This window comes from Macaca fascicularis, chromosome 12 (genome assembly GCF_037993035.2).
Source record: "Macaca fascicularis isolate 582-1 chromosome 12, T2T-MFA8v1.1".
Taxonomy (NCBI): domain Eukaryota; kingdom Metazoa; phylum Chordata; class Mammalia; order Primates; family Cercopithecidae; genus Macaca; species Macaca fascicularis.
This window is the reverse complement of record NC_088386.1, coordinates 95,427,314-95,446,652: the sequence shown is the minus strand read 5'-3', so window position 1 is coordinate 95,446,652 and position 19,339 is coordinate 95,427,314. Positions and strand designations below refer to the sequence as shown.

Genomic DNA, 19,339 nt, shown 5'->3' with positions numbered 1-19,339 from the left:
TCTTACTGTGGCTTTGCTACAACCTGCAGTGTGAGTGATCAAGCAAGTTAACCCCATTGGGCAACACTTGACTTGTCGGGGACCAGAGCTGGTGGATAAATGCTTGCCTCTTTTGTCCCTGAGATGGACAATTCTGAGGCCCATCTCAGCAGGATTGAGTCCCAGTTGCTCACGGCTTGATAACATACCCTGGTATTGACTTTTACTCCTTCCCTGTATCACTCCTCCATTTTTTTTTTTTTTTTTTTTTTTTGAGACAGGGTTTGCTTTGTTGCCCAGGCTGAGTGCAGTGGCACAACTGGGGCTCACTGTAGCCTTGACTTTCCAGACTCAAGTGATCCTGCCACCTCAGCCTCCCAAATAGCTGGGACTACAGGCATGTACCACTATGCCTGGTTAATTTTTGTATTTTTTGTAGGATGGGGTCTCCCTGTGTTGCCTAGGCTGGTTTCAAACTCCTGGGCTCAAGGGATCTGCCCACCACGGCTGGCCCCTGTCTCACTCTTGATATAAAAGCAATAGGGTTTATTGAAATATTGACAAGTAGCTGGGAGTGGTGGCTCATGCCTATAATCCCAGTACTTTGGGAGGTCAAGGCGGGAGGATTGCTTGAGCCCAGGAGTTCAAGACCAGCCTGGGCAACATAGGGAGACCTTGTCTCTACAAAGAAAAAAAATAAAAAACATTAGCTGGGTGTGGTAGTGCGTGCTGTAGTCTTAGTTACTTGGGAAGCTGAGATGGGAGATCCCTTGAGCCCAGGAGGCTGAGGTTGCAGTAAGCCATGATGTACTACTTGTACTCCAGCCTGGGCAGCAGAGCGAGACCCTGTCTCAAACACAAAACAAACAGACAGAAAAGGAAATATCAACAAGAATAAATGTCTTATAAGAATCTCCTAATTGGAACAAATAGGTGGGGTACATGAAATCCATGCTGCCTGACTATATACTTCTTGTAATTGTTTCCCAATCTAGAAGCCACAGGTGAGATTTAACAGTTAAAAATTAGGAGCCCCCTCCCCAGCCAACCACTTCACCTAGGTAAAAGATCTCTTAGAACACTCAGTGTTAAACCAGGAGTCATTGTGGGAGACATCAAACATTCACCCCTTACTAACAAAGGGAGCCCTGGGGGGCCTCAAAGTGGAGGGGTTTTAGGTTTTCTGATTTTCAGTAAATATCTACAACACTCAGAGATTGGCATTTTATATGATTGCTGATGGTGTTTTAGAGATTGTGGATCTAGTAGGGGTTTATTACTGGTGACTGAATACTAGGCTCTGGTATTTTTAAGCCCAGGCCCCATTACTGTGGAGATGTTTTTCCTGAATCCCTTTTCCTTTTATCTTTCCTTCTTAGTTTTTATAGTGGCTTCCAGTGTCAAGGCCACTAGGACTAGAAAACTCTGAAGAAATGATATAATAATGTTAGTGACATTGATGGGCTTGTAGATTAAGTGCAAGTCTCTCCACACCGTCGTGCACCCAGCAGCCCATCCACCTGTTCTCTATTGGTAGAGTCTCCTTCCTTCTCAGGAGACTCACAGCCTGCAATAACAATGACAACAATGTATGGCTGTAGTATTATGATATTACAATAATTATGGCATAATTAATTAATTATCGTTATTATGTGACTATTAAAATTACATAAGTTGAATAATTCATTCTCCAATTTTAATTACCTAAAAATATGTAGTAAGATAATATTTTGAGATGTTAATTGTTGTGCTTTTCTTTTCCCCATAGCCTGTGTGGGACTGTCTGAGTACCTTGAGGGGATTATAGGATTGTTATAGTGACAGTGCAGAAGTAACAGTGTTCATGTTCTATTTATTTATTTATTTATTTCTTTTAGAGACAGGAACTTGCCTGTTGCCCAGGCTGGAGTGCAGTGGTGCAGTCCTAGCTCCCTGCAGCCTTGACCTCCTGGGCTCAAACGATTCTCTGCTTCAGACTCCTGAATAGCTAGGACTACAGGCATGGATCACCATGTCCAGCTAATCTTTAAATTTTTTTTGTAGAGACAGGGTCTTGCTATGTTGCCCAGGCTGGTCTGGAACTCCTGGCCTCAAGTGATCCTCCTGCCTTGGCTTCCTAAAGCTCTGGGATTATAGGCCTGAGCCACCACACAGCCAGAATTTTTGACAATCAAAACCAGAGGCTTTGGGAAAGCAGTGCACAAAGTTTATAGCATAGCAATGAAATTAGAAAGAGTAGAGAAAGAAGGTCACTTCACTCCCTCCCCCCAGGGAAATAAGAGTATTGGGGTGGGTTTAAGAGGAGAGCATGACAAATAGTACACGTCTTCCTTTCCCACATTTGGAACCAGCCCCACAGAAGAGAAAGGCAGGTGAGAAATGGCAATGCTACAGTAACTTTATTACTGATAAAACTAGTATTGGCGGCTGGGTCTGCCCCACTAGAGAATTAGACTAACCCAGCCGGCCACAGGCAGTACTGGGCAGCCAAGGCCTGAGGCTGGACAGCTTTGTGGTGAGGAGGAGTAGCCTGGAATGTGTGTTTCCTGCTAACAACCAGTTCCTAAGAAGGAAGAGGGAGGCAGGGTGGGTCTGTGCACATCCAGTTTCTCTCCCAAACTCCCCATCAGAGAATGAAAGTTAGGAGGGAGGGAGGCTGGTGTTTTAGTTTACTAGGGCTGCAGTAACAAAGTACCACTGTCTGGGTGGCTTAAACCGTAGAGATTTATTGTCTCACAATCCTGGAGGCTAGAAGTCCGCAATCAGGGTGGCAGCAGGGCTGGTTCCTTCTGAGAGGTGTGAGGGAGAACCTGTCCCATCTTGGCTTGCACTTGACCTTCTTCATGGTCACATGGCATTCTTTCTGTGTATTGTCTGTGTCCCAATTTCCCTTTTTTATGAGGACCTCAATCATATGGGATTAGGGACCCAACCTACTATAGTATGACCTCATCTTAACTCATTACATCTGCAATGACCCCATTCCAGAATAAGGTCATATTCTGAGGTACGGGGAGCCAGGACTTCAACATATGTACTTTTAGAGAACACAATTCAGCCTGTAACAGACAGCAAGATGAGCAGAGCTCTCTCCATGAGGAAGAAAACATCAGTAATGGGTGGGAAGCATTTTTCTCCAAAACATAGTTGAAAGAGGTTGGAGAAGGGTGTGTGGAAAAGGTCGTTGTCTGAAAGGTGGGGATATGAAAAGGGGGAGGGCAGGACTTGACTCCTTTGGGGGGCAAATGGTGAGAGGTAGTACCAGCTTTGAGACCACTGAGAGATTATTGTGCGTTGTCTGTGGCCAGCAGCCAAGAAGAGGCTTGAGAGCTGAACACACACAAGGAAAGCAAAGTAACTCGTGCAAAGCATTTGTTTGCCCTTTTGAGGAGCACCAAATAGGTGCAAGAGCCAAGTTAACTCTTTGTTGCTGTGGGGAGTAGGCTTAATGCTGAAGGCTATTTATACATTGCTGATATGTTATCCAACAGAAGGATTCCTGGCCATTCCCAAGGCTTTGCCATGACCCATCTGAACTACTCTTTGGGGAACCTTTAGCATCTCTGTAGCCTCTCTGAAAGATAGCGAGAGGTCCTTAACAAGCAGGGAGCAGTATATGGAAGTGAAAGGCCAATACCAATTCCCCCAACTCAGGATGTATATGTATACGTCTGCCGGTCAGTCTCTGATCAGCATGAACTAACCAATAACATCACATTCCACTGTGGTTAGACAAGGAAGCAAGATGGGAAGTGGGCAGGATAAGAATTTGAAACTGGACACACTGGCTCACACCTGTAATCCCAGCACTTTGGGAGGTTGAGGCAGGTGGATTACTTGAGCTCAGGAGTTCCAGACCAGCTTGGGCAACACTGTGAGACTATATCTTTACAAAAAATTAAAAAAAAAAAATTAGCCGGGCGTGGTGGTGTGTACCTCTAATCTCAGCTACTTGGGAGGCTGAGGTGGGAGGATCACTTGAGCCTGGGAGGCAAGGCTGCCGTGAGCTGTAATGGTGCCACTGGACTCCAGCCTGGGAAACAGAGCAAGACCCTGTCTTTAAAAAAAAAAAAATTGGGGAGCTGAACAATCTGAGTTCAAATCCCACATCTGCTACTTGTTTGCCAACTGGCTTGAGAAATTTTTTAATCTCTTCTTTTTCAGTCTCTAAGAGTTTTTGTATCTGTAAAATGGGAGAATAATACCATTGTATCAGGATGGTTATGATAATTGATGACTGTGTAAAGTACCAGGTCCTCTGCCTCCTACCAGCTGTCATTATTTTTAGTGTTTCTCCATTGCCTTGTGGAGGGGATACTGAGCAGTTGGAGCCCAGGAGAGGCTTTATTCACCATAAAGAGAGGTGGATCCCCCTTTTCTGTTTTATGAATCAAGATTCCAAATAAGGTACCTTCTAAGAAAAGGGATTGCACAGCAAGATGTTAGAAAATCACTTGAGCAAGAGATGTCTGAAGTGCTTTCAGCTCTGAAATTTAAGTTCTATAGCAAACAGCTTCTCCTTTATCAGTTCTTCATTTGCAAAATGATATTCAGTACCTATTTCAGAGAAATATTATGAAAATAAATGGAGAGGTGTTTGTGAACATCCAGACAGTCTTGGAGTGCCTGTTATGTTTCCATTTCCTATAGTAAATACTATTGTGACTTTTAGAGAAGTATAACAAAGTACCTTTCCCCAGCAAAACTGAGACCATGAAATCTGTGCGTGAAGCCATTAGAGAGCACCACAGGACACAATAAAATGAGTTACGGAGTACAGTATAAGTTAAATATGTTAGGCCACTCAGGAAAGTATAATTCTTTAAATGAGTAATATCACATCTGCACAAAGTGGTAAATATATCAGCATATGCCCTACAAAGGAATAATAAGCTTCTGTACACATATCTTTATGAAACTATATGTTATATACAAGGAAATAATAACCTTCTTGGATTATTGGTTATGAAATATATATGTAAAATATGCCCCAAACTCCTGATATACTATATACTTTCATGAATACTTATATCTGTATCTCCATGAAATTGTATGATACTTTAAGAGTTTGAGGGCACCTTATTTTTCTGTTTATAGGGAGGAGAGTAGATAGGCCCAATTTTTTCATTCCATAGCTGGAAAGCAGACCTAGACACATTAAGAAATTCACTTGTAGTTTTTTCTATCAAGACAATAATAGAACAAAGAATGCTCACAACCATTTATTTATTAGACCTTGCTGATTTTTTAAAATTAATTCTCTGTTTCAAAATTTTGAGTATACAGTTAAGGTTAAAATTCACCTCTGATCACTACTTTCATTCCTGGTTCTCTGAATGCCCCCCTGCCAAATTATGGTAAGAGTATAGCATGACCCAAATCCAGAATTTTCTACATGCTTTACTTACATACGTGTATAAACCAATAAAACCAATATAGTATTGCTTGGATATGTTTGTATTAGAAATGCTCTCATACTATAATTTTTTCATTCAGCAAGATAGCTTAGAAATATATCCATGGTATTACATATAGTTCTATTTCATTCTACCTGCTTTATAATTATCATAGTATGAATATAACACATTTTGTCTGTTCTCCTGTTTGTGGACATTCAGATTGTTTCTTGTTTTTCCTAGATCAAATAATGCAATGATGAACATTCTTGAATAGTCTCTGTTGTCACAAATGCAAGGCTTTTCCTAGAGCAAATACAAAGGAGTGGAATTGTTAGGTTAAAACATTAAAAAAATTTTTTTTCAGATTAATTTAACATGAAAATCAATTAAGTGCTTATCCTGACCTCATTTCCATAATAGGTAAGTTTTTTTCTTTGCATTTTATTTTTTACCGTCATGCCAATAATAAACTGACAACTCAGAGATGCAAGTGAAATTACTTTTTCTTAGCAAGGCCTGTTCATTTGGAAGCGTAGATGTTGTTATCAGCCTATCGTGGTTTTTAAGTTTGTCCTTTTGAAGTGAAACATGGTGGAGTAAACAGTAGCACCCAGTGATGTGCAGTAGAGTTTCGTTTCTTCCCTTAAATTGTTTTCCGCTACCTCAAGAAAAAACAGGCAACAGAACGTGTCAGTCGAAATGCAATTTAGGAATTGCACTTGATCTCATTTTTCAGCCTGATGTTTCTGCTCTTTCATCATAAAGATCAGCTGCATTTTATTTTTTTCAGTCCCTTAGAATAACATCCAGTTCTAGTCAGCATGTTTAATGTGCTTCTCAATGATGTTCTAGCACAATAAATTTTTGTATCTCGTGCATGTGTACATATGGTAAAAATTTCTTCACGTTCTAGCCATGTGGGGGAGGAATACTGCGGTCGCTTTGTTAATGCAGTGTTTGTGTTGGAGCAGTTAGGGCCCTGCGCTTTAACTCTCAGCACTGGGCGTAATGAGACGGCTTTGATGGTGGTGTAAGAGTCTAGTGGGATGGTCACAGCTTCACACTTCAAAGCAGAGCATATGGGACGAATACTGGTTAGCTTTGTACTCTTTGGGGATGGTTGGGAGACAATTCTTAACAGCTCTGTTTAATGAAGACATTGGAAAAGAAATGTTCTATCTTTAAAATAATTTTGAATTGCAAAGAGAGAAATTTCCACCACCCCCCTTTCATAGACTAAACTAAGAATAATTTTTCCTAGTCTGCACTTAATTAGAGGCAGTGCAGCATCACACTGCTATACTGTATTTTCAAATGCCACTCTTTTTAAACATACTGTAGCAAGATTAATCGGCCAGTTTTAGTTTATGTGCATGAGTTTAGGCAAAAACTTTTAGGGCTATCTATTTTATCATCTGAAATTTTTATGACTTCTGGTAGAGAATTTTACCTTCTTCTCATTAAAAAATATGTAAGTAAAAAATCAGCTAAATAAAAAAATTTGGCTGTATTAACAGCTATACTAAAACTAGAGGATGCTTGTAAGCTTTTAAGTCTAGCACCCAGTTTAATTTTTAGATTTTGTGGGGTTTTTTTTTTTGTACTTGATTTGAGTCTCAGGTGATATGGGTTGGAAAATGTTCTTTTTGATTGGTTTGTGCTTAGGGAAAAGTTTGATACTTTTCTGAGTATCATTTGAATCCAGGTTTAAGAATAATAGTGAACCATGCATTTATGCAGTAGGTCACAGAAAAGAGAATTTAACTTTTCCTAGAGGAAAGGGAACAGAAGACTCTTGAGTTCTTTTTTCTGAGTTCTGCATTTTGGCTGGCATCAGAAATATAAGAAAACGAATGAGTTATATTCCTTGAGCTGCTGAAATGCAGTTCTGTTTAACAATTCAGTTTCAAGTCCATTTATATCAGTAGTCCTAAATTGCTCCTGAAAGAAAGAAAAACAGAAGGGAAAATAATGATATTAAATACTACTGTAGACAGATACATTTAATTAAGCAGATTCTTAAGCCCTGAATTAATGTACTACTTTTACTGTTGTATATTCTTAATAAAATACTACATTTAGCCACAATTATGTCTGTTATAGGCTTAGAAAAGACATTTGTGTTACGAATATGAAGCTTAAACTTCTCATTGCACTGAGAAACATCTAATTACATCGATTCTTCTGCAAAGAGGAGTATAACCAAACTCACAGAAGTCTCTAAAGTTAAGCCTGAAAAGAACGTGCTAGATATTCATGTATAGGAATGACTAAAAATTATTTTTTAGCTAATAAGATCAGCCAAACATGAAGGTTAAAAAATATATATTGTTAAAAAGCATTTTGGCATTTCCTTAAATCAACCCTTTTAGAATATGACCAGAGAAATTGGAAAGGGCAGAACCACTAACAATAGTGGTGAGAAAAGCTTCTTAAAATGGGGGGGAGGGGAACCTAAAAAAGTTGGTCTTTTAATAAAGAGTGATTTAGGAAGCTGCAGTTTTGTTCTGCCTGTTTCAAAACTATATGGTGGCATGATATTCTTTCTGAACAGGTGGTTCAGATATCTGCCCTGTCTAACAAAGCTGATCTGCGCGGATATCCCGTAGGTACATGTGGTTTTGACTGCTGTGGATATGACCACTGCTCTAAGGACAGAGCATAAAATTTTACACGACTGTGGAAAATTGATCCCATGGTTTCTCACTAGAAATACAGTATGTTCTCGCTGGTGTTGAACTCTCTTCTCGTTTTGTTAGCAGAGTGACTCCTTATTCCCATTTGTTAGTTTAGAATGGACACTGAATTTTTTTTTTTTTTTTTTTTGAGATGGAGTCTCTGTCTTCCGCCCAGGCTGGAGTGCAGTGGTGCGATCTGGGCTCACTGCAAGCTCCGCCTCCCAGGTTCACGCCATTCTTCTGCCTCAGTCTCCCGAGTAGCTGGGACTACAGGCGTCCGCCACCTCGCCCAGCTAATTGTTTTGTATTTTTTAGTAGGGACGGGGTTTCACTGTGTTAGCCAGGATGGTCTCGATCTCCTGACCTCGTGATCCGCCCATCTCGGCCTCCCAAAGTGCTGGGATTACAGGCTTGAGCCACCGCGCCCGGCCTAGAATGGACACTGATATTCCAGGTTTGCAGTGCCCACATCAGCAAAGTGCTTAGGAAGCAAAGTCAGTTCATTCAATTTGATAAACCTTTATTGAGTAACTAGAAGGCACTGCATTCTGGGATTTTGAAACTCAGAATGGAAAACAAAAGCTCAAGATTAACTATTTAATACAAGTCTGTTAGATTTGATGCTGTCAATAAAAACAAACAGAAGCTGTAGAATATTCTAACACAAGGATGGGAGAAGTGAATTCCAGGAGAGGGAGGGCACAAATACGAAGCAGGGCTTAATTCAGGAGTTTGGGTTTCCTGGGACTCTTTCACAAGGCTACAAGTTTGGTTCCACTGTAGAGGGAAGTGGAACAAACAGCTTAGAGAGCTGCAGTGAGCAGTGGCTTTACAGCAAATCTGAACAAAACTGTTGCTTTAAACGATAATGCCACTTACTTGATAACTGATGAGACAGTTTTCCACAGGCTTGAGCTTGAAGTATTCATAATTATTATCTTCTTTAAGAGGCCTATGTGATTCACTTGATGTGGACATTTGAAGTTACAGGGGATGATTTTTATGCAGATTAATTGAGAAAACCATAATATAAAATCAAAATTAGCCCTTTTGAATATATAATTCATATAACAAATAAAATAGCTTGGTTGTTAGTAATTCTCTAACTAAATAGGAGACTTTTTTTGAAACACAGGCTGTCTAAATTGTTTTCCAACAAAATTACAAATACCTACTTACCTTAGGCCCTTGGGTTGCAGTCATTGGAAACACAAACGTTATTTCCTTGAGTATGAAGAGGGCATTGTACTGTCTTTATTGCTAAATATTATTTTGGCCTTGGTTTTCTCTTCATGGTAACAAGAATAATGTAATATTTCATTTTCTTGCTTCATTAGAGAACAAAAATCAAGCTTGATTTCTTCCATGATGAATTTATGTAGATGACATAATGGAAGAGGAATTGTTAAAATATAGGAGCATTTCTACTAAGTAGGAACATGCCAGCCTAGGAGGGTATCCAGAACTCAGAATTCAAAGCAGGGCTTAGGCTTGCAAAAAGGAAAGGGAGCTATTTATTGAGTTATTCTCTGTACCAGACATTGGGCTACATGGTTTTCTTAATTTATCCAATCTCTATCCATCCTATGGGGAAGTTTCTTTTTCTTTTTTTTCCTTTACTTTCTGTTATTTTTTTCTCCTTGCATCTCCTTCATTTTCCTTTTGTTTTTAGTAAATAATTTTAAAGCAAATTCCAAAGATCATGTTATTTCACTCCTTCATAATTAATGTACATCTCTAAGCAATTCAAATATTTTCTTACATAACTGTAATGCCACCATCACAATCAACAGAATGATAATTTGATGATACTGTCTAACACCTAGTGTATAAACCAGGCAAATATCTCTTTATAGGGGCCTGTTCAAATCTAGATCTAACATGGCTCACACATCATACTGATTGTTGTATCTCTGAGTCTGTTTTGATCAAGACCAGTCTCCCTGTCTCCCTCAATCCCGTTTTTCCACTGCCATTTACTTGTTGCAGAATCTGGGTCAGTTATCCTATAGAATTTCTACATTCTGGATCTGTTTGCTTCCTTATGGTGTCATTTAATTTGTGTCTTTATCCCTCACATTTCCTGTAAACTCTGTTAGCTCCAGAGGCCTGATTAGTTTGAAGTTTAATTTTTTGGCAGGAATTCTTAAAGGTGGGCTGTGTGTTTCACACTGCATCACACCAGGAGGCTGCAGTGCCTGAGTGTCTCACTGCTGCCTTTGTCTGATGTTGTGAAGTTCCTAATTGATTTTTCAGGAGGGTTTCATTTATTCATAATCTTGCCTAAAACAATCATGTTTTTAGGTGCTGCAAAATTGTGATTTTCTAATTCTATCATCACTTCCACATTTATTAGTTGGATTTTTTATCTATTAAAATGTTTTTTTCTCATCAGTTTGGACTATCTAGCTACCCTAAAATATTGTTCATGCAGGAAGGACAGGATAAATTCTTATTATTATTTATTGTTTTTTGAGACAGAGTCTTGCTCTGTCACCCAGGCTGAAGTGCAATGGCACAATCTCGGCTCACTGCAACCTCTGCCTCCTGTGTTCAAGTGATTCTCCTGCCTCAGTCTCCAAGTAGCTGGGATTACAGGTGCCCGCCACCACACCCAGCTAATTTTGTATTTTTAGTAGAAATGGGGTTTCACCATATTGGCCAGGCTGGTCTTGAACTCTCGACCTCAAGTGGTCCACCTGCTTCAGCCTCCCAAAGTGTTGGGATTATGGGCGTAAGCCACTGTGCCCAACCCATTCCTTTTTTTTTGACTGAGAAATTTCTAGATAAGGAATTGGGGATTTAGATAAAGTTTTTTTTTTTTTTTTTTTTTTTTTTCTTTCTTTTCCATTTTACAGATAGAGAGGTTAAGACTCAGAAATGTAAAGTAAATTGTTCAAGATCTCCCAAATAGCTATTAAGGAGCAGAAATGGTATTCAATCCTATACTTTCTGGACTTAAAAGTGTATGTTGTTTCCACGAAACTAAAATGCACCCCTGCCCTTGAATCTCCAATTGCAGTCAGCTGGGGGTTGCTACCACAAATATCTCCCAATGCTTTGCCCTTTAGGAACCAGATTAAAGAACCTCGTTTATAGGCATTCTGCCTATATAAACAGGCAGTGCTTCAGAACTGTAGCTCCAAATGGAGGGGCTGGCCTGCATAGGCAAAGAGCTGGGCAGGGCCAGGAAACATGTCATAGTATTTGGTAGGACAGGCTTTTGGGCATCACAGTTTGTGATTTTAGGCTACTGCAGCAGCCCAAATGTGAGTTACACTAAGTTATGGGTGGAGCACATATATGTGACCAGAACAATTTGGAGAGTTATCAGAATTTAGTTAACCTTTCCTAAATATTCTCCCATTTCTCATGCCGCCTCCTCAACCACTGTAGATTTGAAGGGAGAATTTAGCTCACTGCCTGTGTTAGTCCGTTTGCATTACTATGAATGAATACTCGAGACCTGGTAATCTATAACGAAAAGAGGTTTATTTGGCTCATGGTTCTGCAAGCTGTACAAGCATGACACCAGCATCTACTGGTCTTCTTGTTAAGGCTTAGGAAGCTCTTACTCATAGCTGTAAGGCAAAGGGGGAACAGGTGTGTCACATGGTGAGCGAGGGAGCAAGAGAGATGCTGGCTCCTTAAACAACCAGCTCTTGTGTGAACTCATAAAGGAAGAACTCACTCATTGCCATGGGAAAGCACCAAGCCACTCATGAAGGATCTGCCACAATGACTTAAACTCCTCCCATTAGGCCCCACCTCCAACACTGGGGATCACATTTCAACATGAGATTCGGAGGGGACAAACATCCCAACTGTATCACTACCTAAACATTATGTTGCAATTCCTAAACTTCGGTTGACTGTATCCCTGGCATCTAGCCCCGCCCCGCTCCAGGAGCTGTGACCCTTTGGTACTGGCTTACTTTGCTCATTATGACTTTAAGTATCGCTTTTTTTTTTTTTTTAACAAATTAAAGGTTTGTAGCAACCCTGCATCAAGTGAGTCCATTGGTGCCATGTTTCCAACAGTGCGTGTTCACTTCATGTCTCTGTCACATTTTAGTAATTTTCACAATACTTCAAATCTTTTCATTACTATTATGTCTTTTTTCTTTCTTTTCTTTTCTTTTTTTTTTTTTTTTTTTTGAGACAGGGCCTTGCTCTGTCACCCAGGCTGGAATGCAGTGGCATGATCCTGGCTCACTGCAGCCTTGGTCTCCTAGACTGAAGCAGTCCTCTGATCTGAGCCTCCTGAGTAGCTGGCACCATAGGTGTGTGCCAACATGCCAGGTTAATTTTTGTATTTCTTGTAAAGACAGGATTTCACCTTGATGCCAAGGCTGGTCTCTAACTCCTGAGCTCGGGCAATCTGTCTGCCTCAGCCTCCCAAAGTACTGGGATTACAGGCATGAACCATCATGCCCAGCCACTATTATATCTGTTATGGTGACCTGCGATCACTGATCTTTGATGTTTGGGGTGCCATGAACCACAACCACATAAGACAGATAACTGAACTGATAAATGTGTGTTCCAGCTGCTTCATCAACTGGCTGTTCCCCCATCTCTCTTCCTTTCCTTGGGTTTCCCTATGTACTGAGACACAATAGTACTGAAATTAGGCCAATTAATAACCCAACAATGGCCTTTAAGTGTTCAAGTAAAAGAAAGAGTCTCACATCTTGTATTTTAAATAAAAAGCTAGAAATGATTAAATTTAGGGAAGAAGACATGTTGAAAGCTGAGATAGGTCAATAGCGAGGCCTCTTCTGCCAGTTGGCCAAGTTGTGAATGCAAAGGATAAGTTCTTGAAGGAAAATAAAAGTGCTGCTACAGTGAACACACGAATGACATGAAAGCAACACAGCTTTATTGCTGATATGAAGAAAGTTTTAGTGGTCTGGATAGAAGATCAAACCAGCCACAACATTTCCTTAAGCCAAAGGCTAAGCCAAAGAAAGGCTGTAGCTCTTCCTCTATTCTGTGAAGGGTGAGAGAGCTGATGAGCTACAGAAGAAAAGTTGGAATCTAGCAGAGGTTGGTTCATGAGGTTGAAGGAAAGAAGCTCCCTCCATAACGTAAAAGTTCAAGGTAAAGCAGCAAGTGCTGATGTAGAAGCTGCAGCAAGTTATCCAGGAGACTGGTATCTAGCTAAGATGAAGGATGAAGGTAGGCTGGCTGCGGCGGTGGCTCATGCCTGTAATTCCAGCACTTTGGGAGACCGAGGTGGGAGGATTGCTGGAACCCAGGAGTTTGAAACCAGCCTGGGCAATATAGTGAGACTCTGTCTCTACAAAATTTTAGAAAAAGGATGAAAGTGGCTACACTAAACAGATTTTCAGTATTGATGAAACAGCATTCTGTTGGAAGAAGAGGCCATCTAGGACTTTCATAGCTAGAGAGAAGTCCACGCCTGGCTTCAAGGAGCAGGCTGATGCTCTTGTTAGGGGCGAATGCAACTGATGACCTTAAGTTGAAGCCAATGCTTATTTACCATTCAGAAAATCCAACGGCCGTTAGGAATTATACTCAGTTTACTCTGTTTGTGCTCTATAAATGCAACAACAAAGCCTGGATGACAGCACATCTGTTTACAGCCTGGTTTACTGAATACCTTAAGCCTGCTGTTGATACCTACTGGGCTCAGAAAAAAATATTCCTTTCAAAATATTCCCACCCGTTGACAATGCACCTTCTCACCCAAGAGCTCTGATGGAGATGTACAAGGAGATTAATGTTGTTTTCATGCCTGCTAACACAACATCCATTCTGCAGTCCATGGATCAAGGAGTAATTTTGACTTTCACATCTTATTATTTAAAAAATATATTTTGTAAGGCTATAGCTGCCATAGATAATGATTCCTTTGAAGGATCTGGAAAAAGTAAATTGGAAATCTCGTGGAGAGGATTTGCCATTCTAGATGCCTTTGAGAACATTCATGATTCTTGGGGGGAAATCAAAGTATCAACATTAACAGGAGTTTGGAAGAAGTTGATTCCAACCCTCATGGGTGACGTTAAGACTTTAGTGGAGGAAGTCACTGCAGATGTGGTGGAAATAGCAAGAAAACTAAAATTAGAAGCGGAACCTGAAGATGTGACTGAATTGCTGAAATCTCATGATAAAACTTGAATGGAGCCCAGCATGGTGGCTCACGCCTGTAATCCCAACACTTTGGGAGGCTGCAGCTGGTAGATCACTTGAGGCCAGGAGTTCAAGACCAACCTGGCCAACATAGTGAAACCCATCTCTGATAAAAATACAAAAACTAGGCCGGGCGCGGTGGCTCAAGCCTGTAATCCCAGCACTTTGGGAGGCCGAGACGGGCGGATCACGAGGTCGGGAGATCGAGACCATCCTGGCTAACACAGTGAAACCCCGTCTCTACTAAAAAGTACAAAAAACTAGCCAGGCGAGGTGGCGGGCGCCTGTAGTCCCAGCTACTCGGGAGGCTGAGGCAGGAGAATGGCGTGAACCCGGGAGGCGGAGCTTGCAGTGAGCTGAGATCCGGCCACTGCACTCCAGCCTGGGCGACAGAGTGAGACTCCGTCTCAAAAAAAAAAAAAAAAAAAAAATACAAAAACTAGCCGGGAGCAGTGGCACACACCTGTAATTCCAGCTGCTTGGGAGGCTGAGGCATGAGAATCACTTGAACCCAGGAGGCAGATGTTGTAGTGAGCCTACATCACACCAGGGCACTCCAAGACGTCTAGCGTCTTAGAGCAAGACGCTATCTCTAAAACAAACAAACAAACAAACAAAAACCCCAACAACTAAAATGGATGAGGAGAGAAAGAAGTTTCTTGATATGGAATCTACTCCTGGTGATGATGCCATGGACGTTGTTGAAATGACAATACGAGATTTAGAATATTACATAAACTGAATTGATAAAGCAGCATCAGGGTTTCAGAATATTGTTTCCAGTATTGAAAGACGTTTTACTGCGGGTAAAATACTATCAAACAGCATCACATGCTACAGAGAAATTTTAGTGAAAGGAGAAGCCAATTGATGCAGTAAACTTCACTGTGGTCTTATTTTAACACGTTAACCACAGCCACTCCAGCCTTCAGCAGCCATCGGGCTGATCAGTCAGCAACCATCAAGATCAAGGCAAGAATGTCCACCAGCAAAAAGATGATAACTTGCTGAAGCCTTAGCATTTTTTAGCAATAAAGTTTTGTTTTTTGGTTTTTTTTTTTGAGACAGGGTCTAGCTCTGTCATCAAGGCTTGAGTACAGTGGCATGATCCCAGCTCACTGCAGCCCTGACCTTCCAGGCTCAAGTGATCCTCCCACCTCAGCCTCTTAAGCAGCTGGGACTACAGGCGTATGCTGCCACATCCAGGTAATTTTGTTTATTTTTTGTAGAGATGGTGTCTCACTCTGTTGCCCAGGCTGGTCTCAAACTCCTAATCTCAAGCAATCCTCCCTCCTCAGCCTTCCTAAGTGTTAGGATTACAGGCATGAGCCACTGCACCTGGCCAATAAAGTGTTTTTAAATTAAGGTATATGTATTGGTTTCTGCAGACATAATGCTATTAAACACTTAAGAGATTACAGTATAATATAAACATAACTTTTATATGCACTGGGAAACCAAAAAATTTACGTGACTTGCTTTATTGTGATATTTGCCAGTGATATTTGCTTTATTGCTGTGGTCTGGAATCAAACCCACAATATCTCTGAGGTATGCCTGTACCTTAAAGTAGTGTTAATGAAACCGAAATCACTTAGGGCTAAAATAAACTTAGGAGATTTTCTTGGCTTTATGGTATCTACAATACCAGGGACTTCTAATGCTGGAGTTGCTACCTGATTCAGAGAAAGAACATTTCCCAGGCTGGGCGTGGTGACTCACACCTCTAATCCCAGCACTTTGAGAGGCTGAGGCAGGCAGATCAGTTGAGGTCAGAAGTTCGAGACCAGCCTGGCCAATATGGTGAAACTCTGTTTACTAAAAATAGAAAAATTAACCAGGTGTGGTAGCAGTTTCCTGTAATCCCAGCTACTCTGGAGGCTGAGGCAGGAGAATCCTCTGAACTCGGGAGGCTGAAGTTGCAGTGAGCCAAGATCATGCCACTGCACTGCAGCCTGGGCGACAGCATGCAACTCCATCTAAAAAAACAAACAAACAAAAAACCAGGCTGGGCATGGTGGCTTATGCCTGTAATCCCAGCACTTTGGGAAGCTGAGGCAGGTGGATCACGAGGTCAAGAGTTCAAGACTAGCCTGGCCAGCATGGTGAAACCCTGTCTCTACTAAAAATACAAAAAAAAAAATTAGCTGGGCATGGTGGCACGTGCTTGTAATCCAAGCTACTTGCGGGGGCTGAGGCAAGAGAATTGCTTGAACCCAGGAAGCGGAGTTCGCAGTGAGCCAAGATTGCGCCACTACACTCCATCCTGGGCAACAGAGCAAGACTCCATCTCAAAAAACAAACAAACAAACAAAAAAACCACCAAAACCAAAACATTTCCCAAGACTTTTTACACCCCAGTGGTACCAAATGTTTTTTCAGTGTCTTCCACATTTCACTTCTTCCATTAACATGGCAGCCTGCATTAGAATTAAACAAATAATAAACACTGAAATTGCAGTTGGGACGGTCTCCTATGCTTATTGTGGCCAGAAGTCTCATCTCAGCCCTTATTTTGATGATCCATGATATGTAACAAATAAAGAAGGCCTGCACTCCTGCTGTCCCAGGCCAGCACCAGAATTCCCTTAGCACCTATATTCCGTATATCAGACAAAATGTATGCCATCTCTGTGCTTGCTTACAGGGGACTATAATTAGCTCCTAGAAAACAAGCAGAGGTCCTGTGAAGGAGTAATCTAGAAAAGCCCAGCAATTCTATATTTTGCCTTGAGAAGATAAAATCATATCCAGAGAATCCAGATATGAAGAATGGCAGAGGAAGATGAAAAATGTTCTGTCATTTGGAGTAATCTCCAATTTTGTTTAAATATTAGGCTTCCTTATAGAGCATCTGGCTCAGAGCTGTCCAATAGAACTTTCTGTGGTGATGGAAATGTTCTTTATCTGTGCTGTCCAATATGGAGACCACTAGCCATGTGTGGTTATTAAGTACTTGAAATGTGACAAGTGCAACTAAAAAACTTCATTTTTCGTTTTTTTCTTTTCTTTTTTTAGTTTTTGTAGAGATAGGGGTCTAACTATGTTGCCCAGGCTGTTCTCGAACTCCTGGCTTCACGCTATCCTCCTGCGTCAGCCTCCCAAAGTACTGGAATTACAGGCATGAGCCACTTCCCTGGCCCATTTTATTTAATTTTAATCGATTAAAACTTTAGTTCTAGAGATAAATCCTAACGAAAATTTTAATTGATTAGAATTAATTTTTAATAGCACATACAGCTGGGGGCTGCTATATTAGACAGTGTGGTTACTGGCCCTTGCCCTCCTAACTTTTTATACCTTCTGACAATATTTACAAGTTGGGACTATTATAACTGTTCAAAAATTGAAGGCACTAATTTCATTAATCCTACATATACATTTCCACTGTGAAATTAGCTTTGCAATGGGTTAGAAATTCAAGTCTCCTTGTATCAAGGCAAGCTTTTATTGTGAGATTAACTTCAATGGAACATTCATTATGTTTAAGCTTTGATGTTTAAAATTTGTATAAATCATGTGCTTTAGTGGTGATGCTTGTGAAACAGTGTGCAACTTCATGCCTGGTCTGGACACTTAGAAATGACTAAAATGATGAGTTCTATGTTAAATATGTTTTACCACAGCAAAAAAACTATATGCTTTGGTTTTTAAGATTTGGCTTGATTGTGATTTTCTTTGGTTAACATTCCCTCTGCTACAGGCCTTGCTGAGGATCTGGTGCGGCATGTTCCTGGCTGTAGCGTGTTTCTCTTTGGCGAAGCTGACCTGCCTGAGAAGCGTAGTCTCGTCCAGAGAAGGAAGCAGCTGGGTTGGTTCACGAGGAGAGATGTCAGTGCTCTTCAGCCTGACCTGGGAGCTGCCCCTGCCCGAAGATGTGGTTTAACAGGTTCTGAGCATGGTTTTTGCTTTGCTCTGTATTTTTTTTTTTTTTTAAACTTGAGGTCCCCTTTCTGAGTCACACCCTCTTAATGCAGGAAGAGTTATAGGAGTGGCTACTTCTTAAATGGGTGAGGCTCTCCTTTCTGCTGTTACTCTCACCCGGGCCCTGTTAAGCTAACCTGTGAGCCTAGAAGCACCCGTCAGGTATTTGATGAGGGCCCCCAGAAGTGATACTCAAGATATATCATTAGCCCTGCAATGTGATCACTGATGAAAAGAATGCTCATAGCTCCTGGCACTGGGGCAGGGTCCTGGAGGCCCCTATCTGTGAATGGTGTGGGGTGTGCCCTGGGGTGTGATGGAGACACCTGGGGAGGGAGGACTTAGGGAGAGATCACTTCTAGCTGGTAGAAAGGTCTTTCAATACTTAAATATCAGTGTAGCCAAGTTGGTGCTTACAGCTGGAAATCAGTTCTAGAGGAACCCTGGAAAAAATCTTTTCTAAATAACGGACTTCTAGAATACAGAGACTAAAGACTGGGAAAAGAAACTGTTCCTTCCCCTGGCTCTCATCAACTTTTGCCTCTCTCTGCCACTCCTGCCCTCTCTCCCTGCCCCACCCCTAAGGGATGTATCAGGAAAAGGTGGAACTCCTCCTTGTTGCCTGCATTTCCAGCATCCTAGTGTCACTTATTTGAGTCTCAATTGTTTCATTCTCAAACATCTGTTGGGGGCCACAAATTAAACCATGTAAGGTCACATTTTGATGGTCAATCAATAACTTAAGCAGTTACCAAAATACTAGATATCCAAGGAGTGAGAGGTGGGTGAGCATAAGAAACACATTTCTCATGGCACAGCTCTGCCAAAGCCCTGCAGAATCATTTACACATAGGTCTTTGGTTACTAGCCCCTGGCACAGAATTCTGATCTTAAACAAATAATATCTATAATCAAGTAGAGCAATGCAATTAAAAAAAAAAAAAAAGCACAGGTTTTGGGGCTATGCTGAAATCCCGGCCTTGCTATTTGCTGGCTGCGTGACCGTGGTTCCTTGGTCTCGTTATGCTTTGGTTCCCGTATCTATAAAATGGACGTAATAATGTCTCCCTCTCATTACTGTGAAGTCAAAATGATGTCTGTAAAGTGCCTGACACAGTACTAAAGGGCCATTTTTTTCTTCCCTATGAAGAGGAGATTTAATAAAAGTGATATTATAAATGTATTTCATTCAACATTTTG

General features: G+C 41.1%; 1 protein-coding gene across 12 annotated transcripts in view; it reads left to right on the top strand.

Annotated features, from left to right (window-relative positions):
- The window catches only part of FTCDNL1 (formiminotransferase cyclodeaminase N-terminal like), a 45,051-nt gene that overhangs the window by 14,138 nt on the left and 11,574 nt on the right, over positions 1 to 19,339 (top strand). For 7 of the 12 annotated variants that reach the window (XM_074009635.1, XM_015432539.4, XM_074009638.1 and 4 more), the window contains one exon: positions 17,919 to 18,104. The exons of 3 other annotated variants lie outside the window; for them this stretch is intronic. In XM_074009635.1, coding sequence (XP_073865736.1) covers positions 17,919 to 18,104 — 186 coding nt within the window. Of the gene's footprint in view, positions 1 to 15,279; positions 15,422 to 17,918; positions 18,105 to 19,339 lie in introns of those variants that run through there. 2 more of the 12 variants (XM_074009641.1, XM_074009637.1) reach the window with 2 other exon arrangements.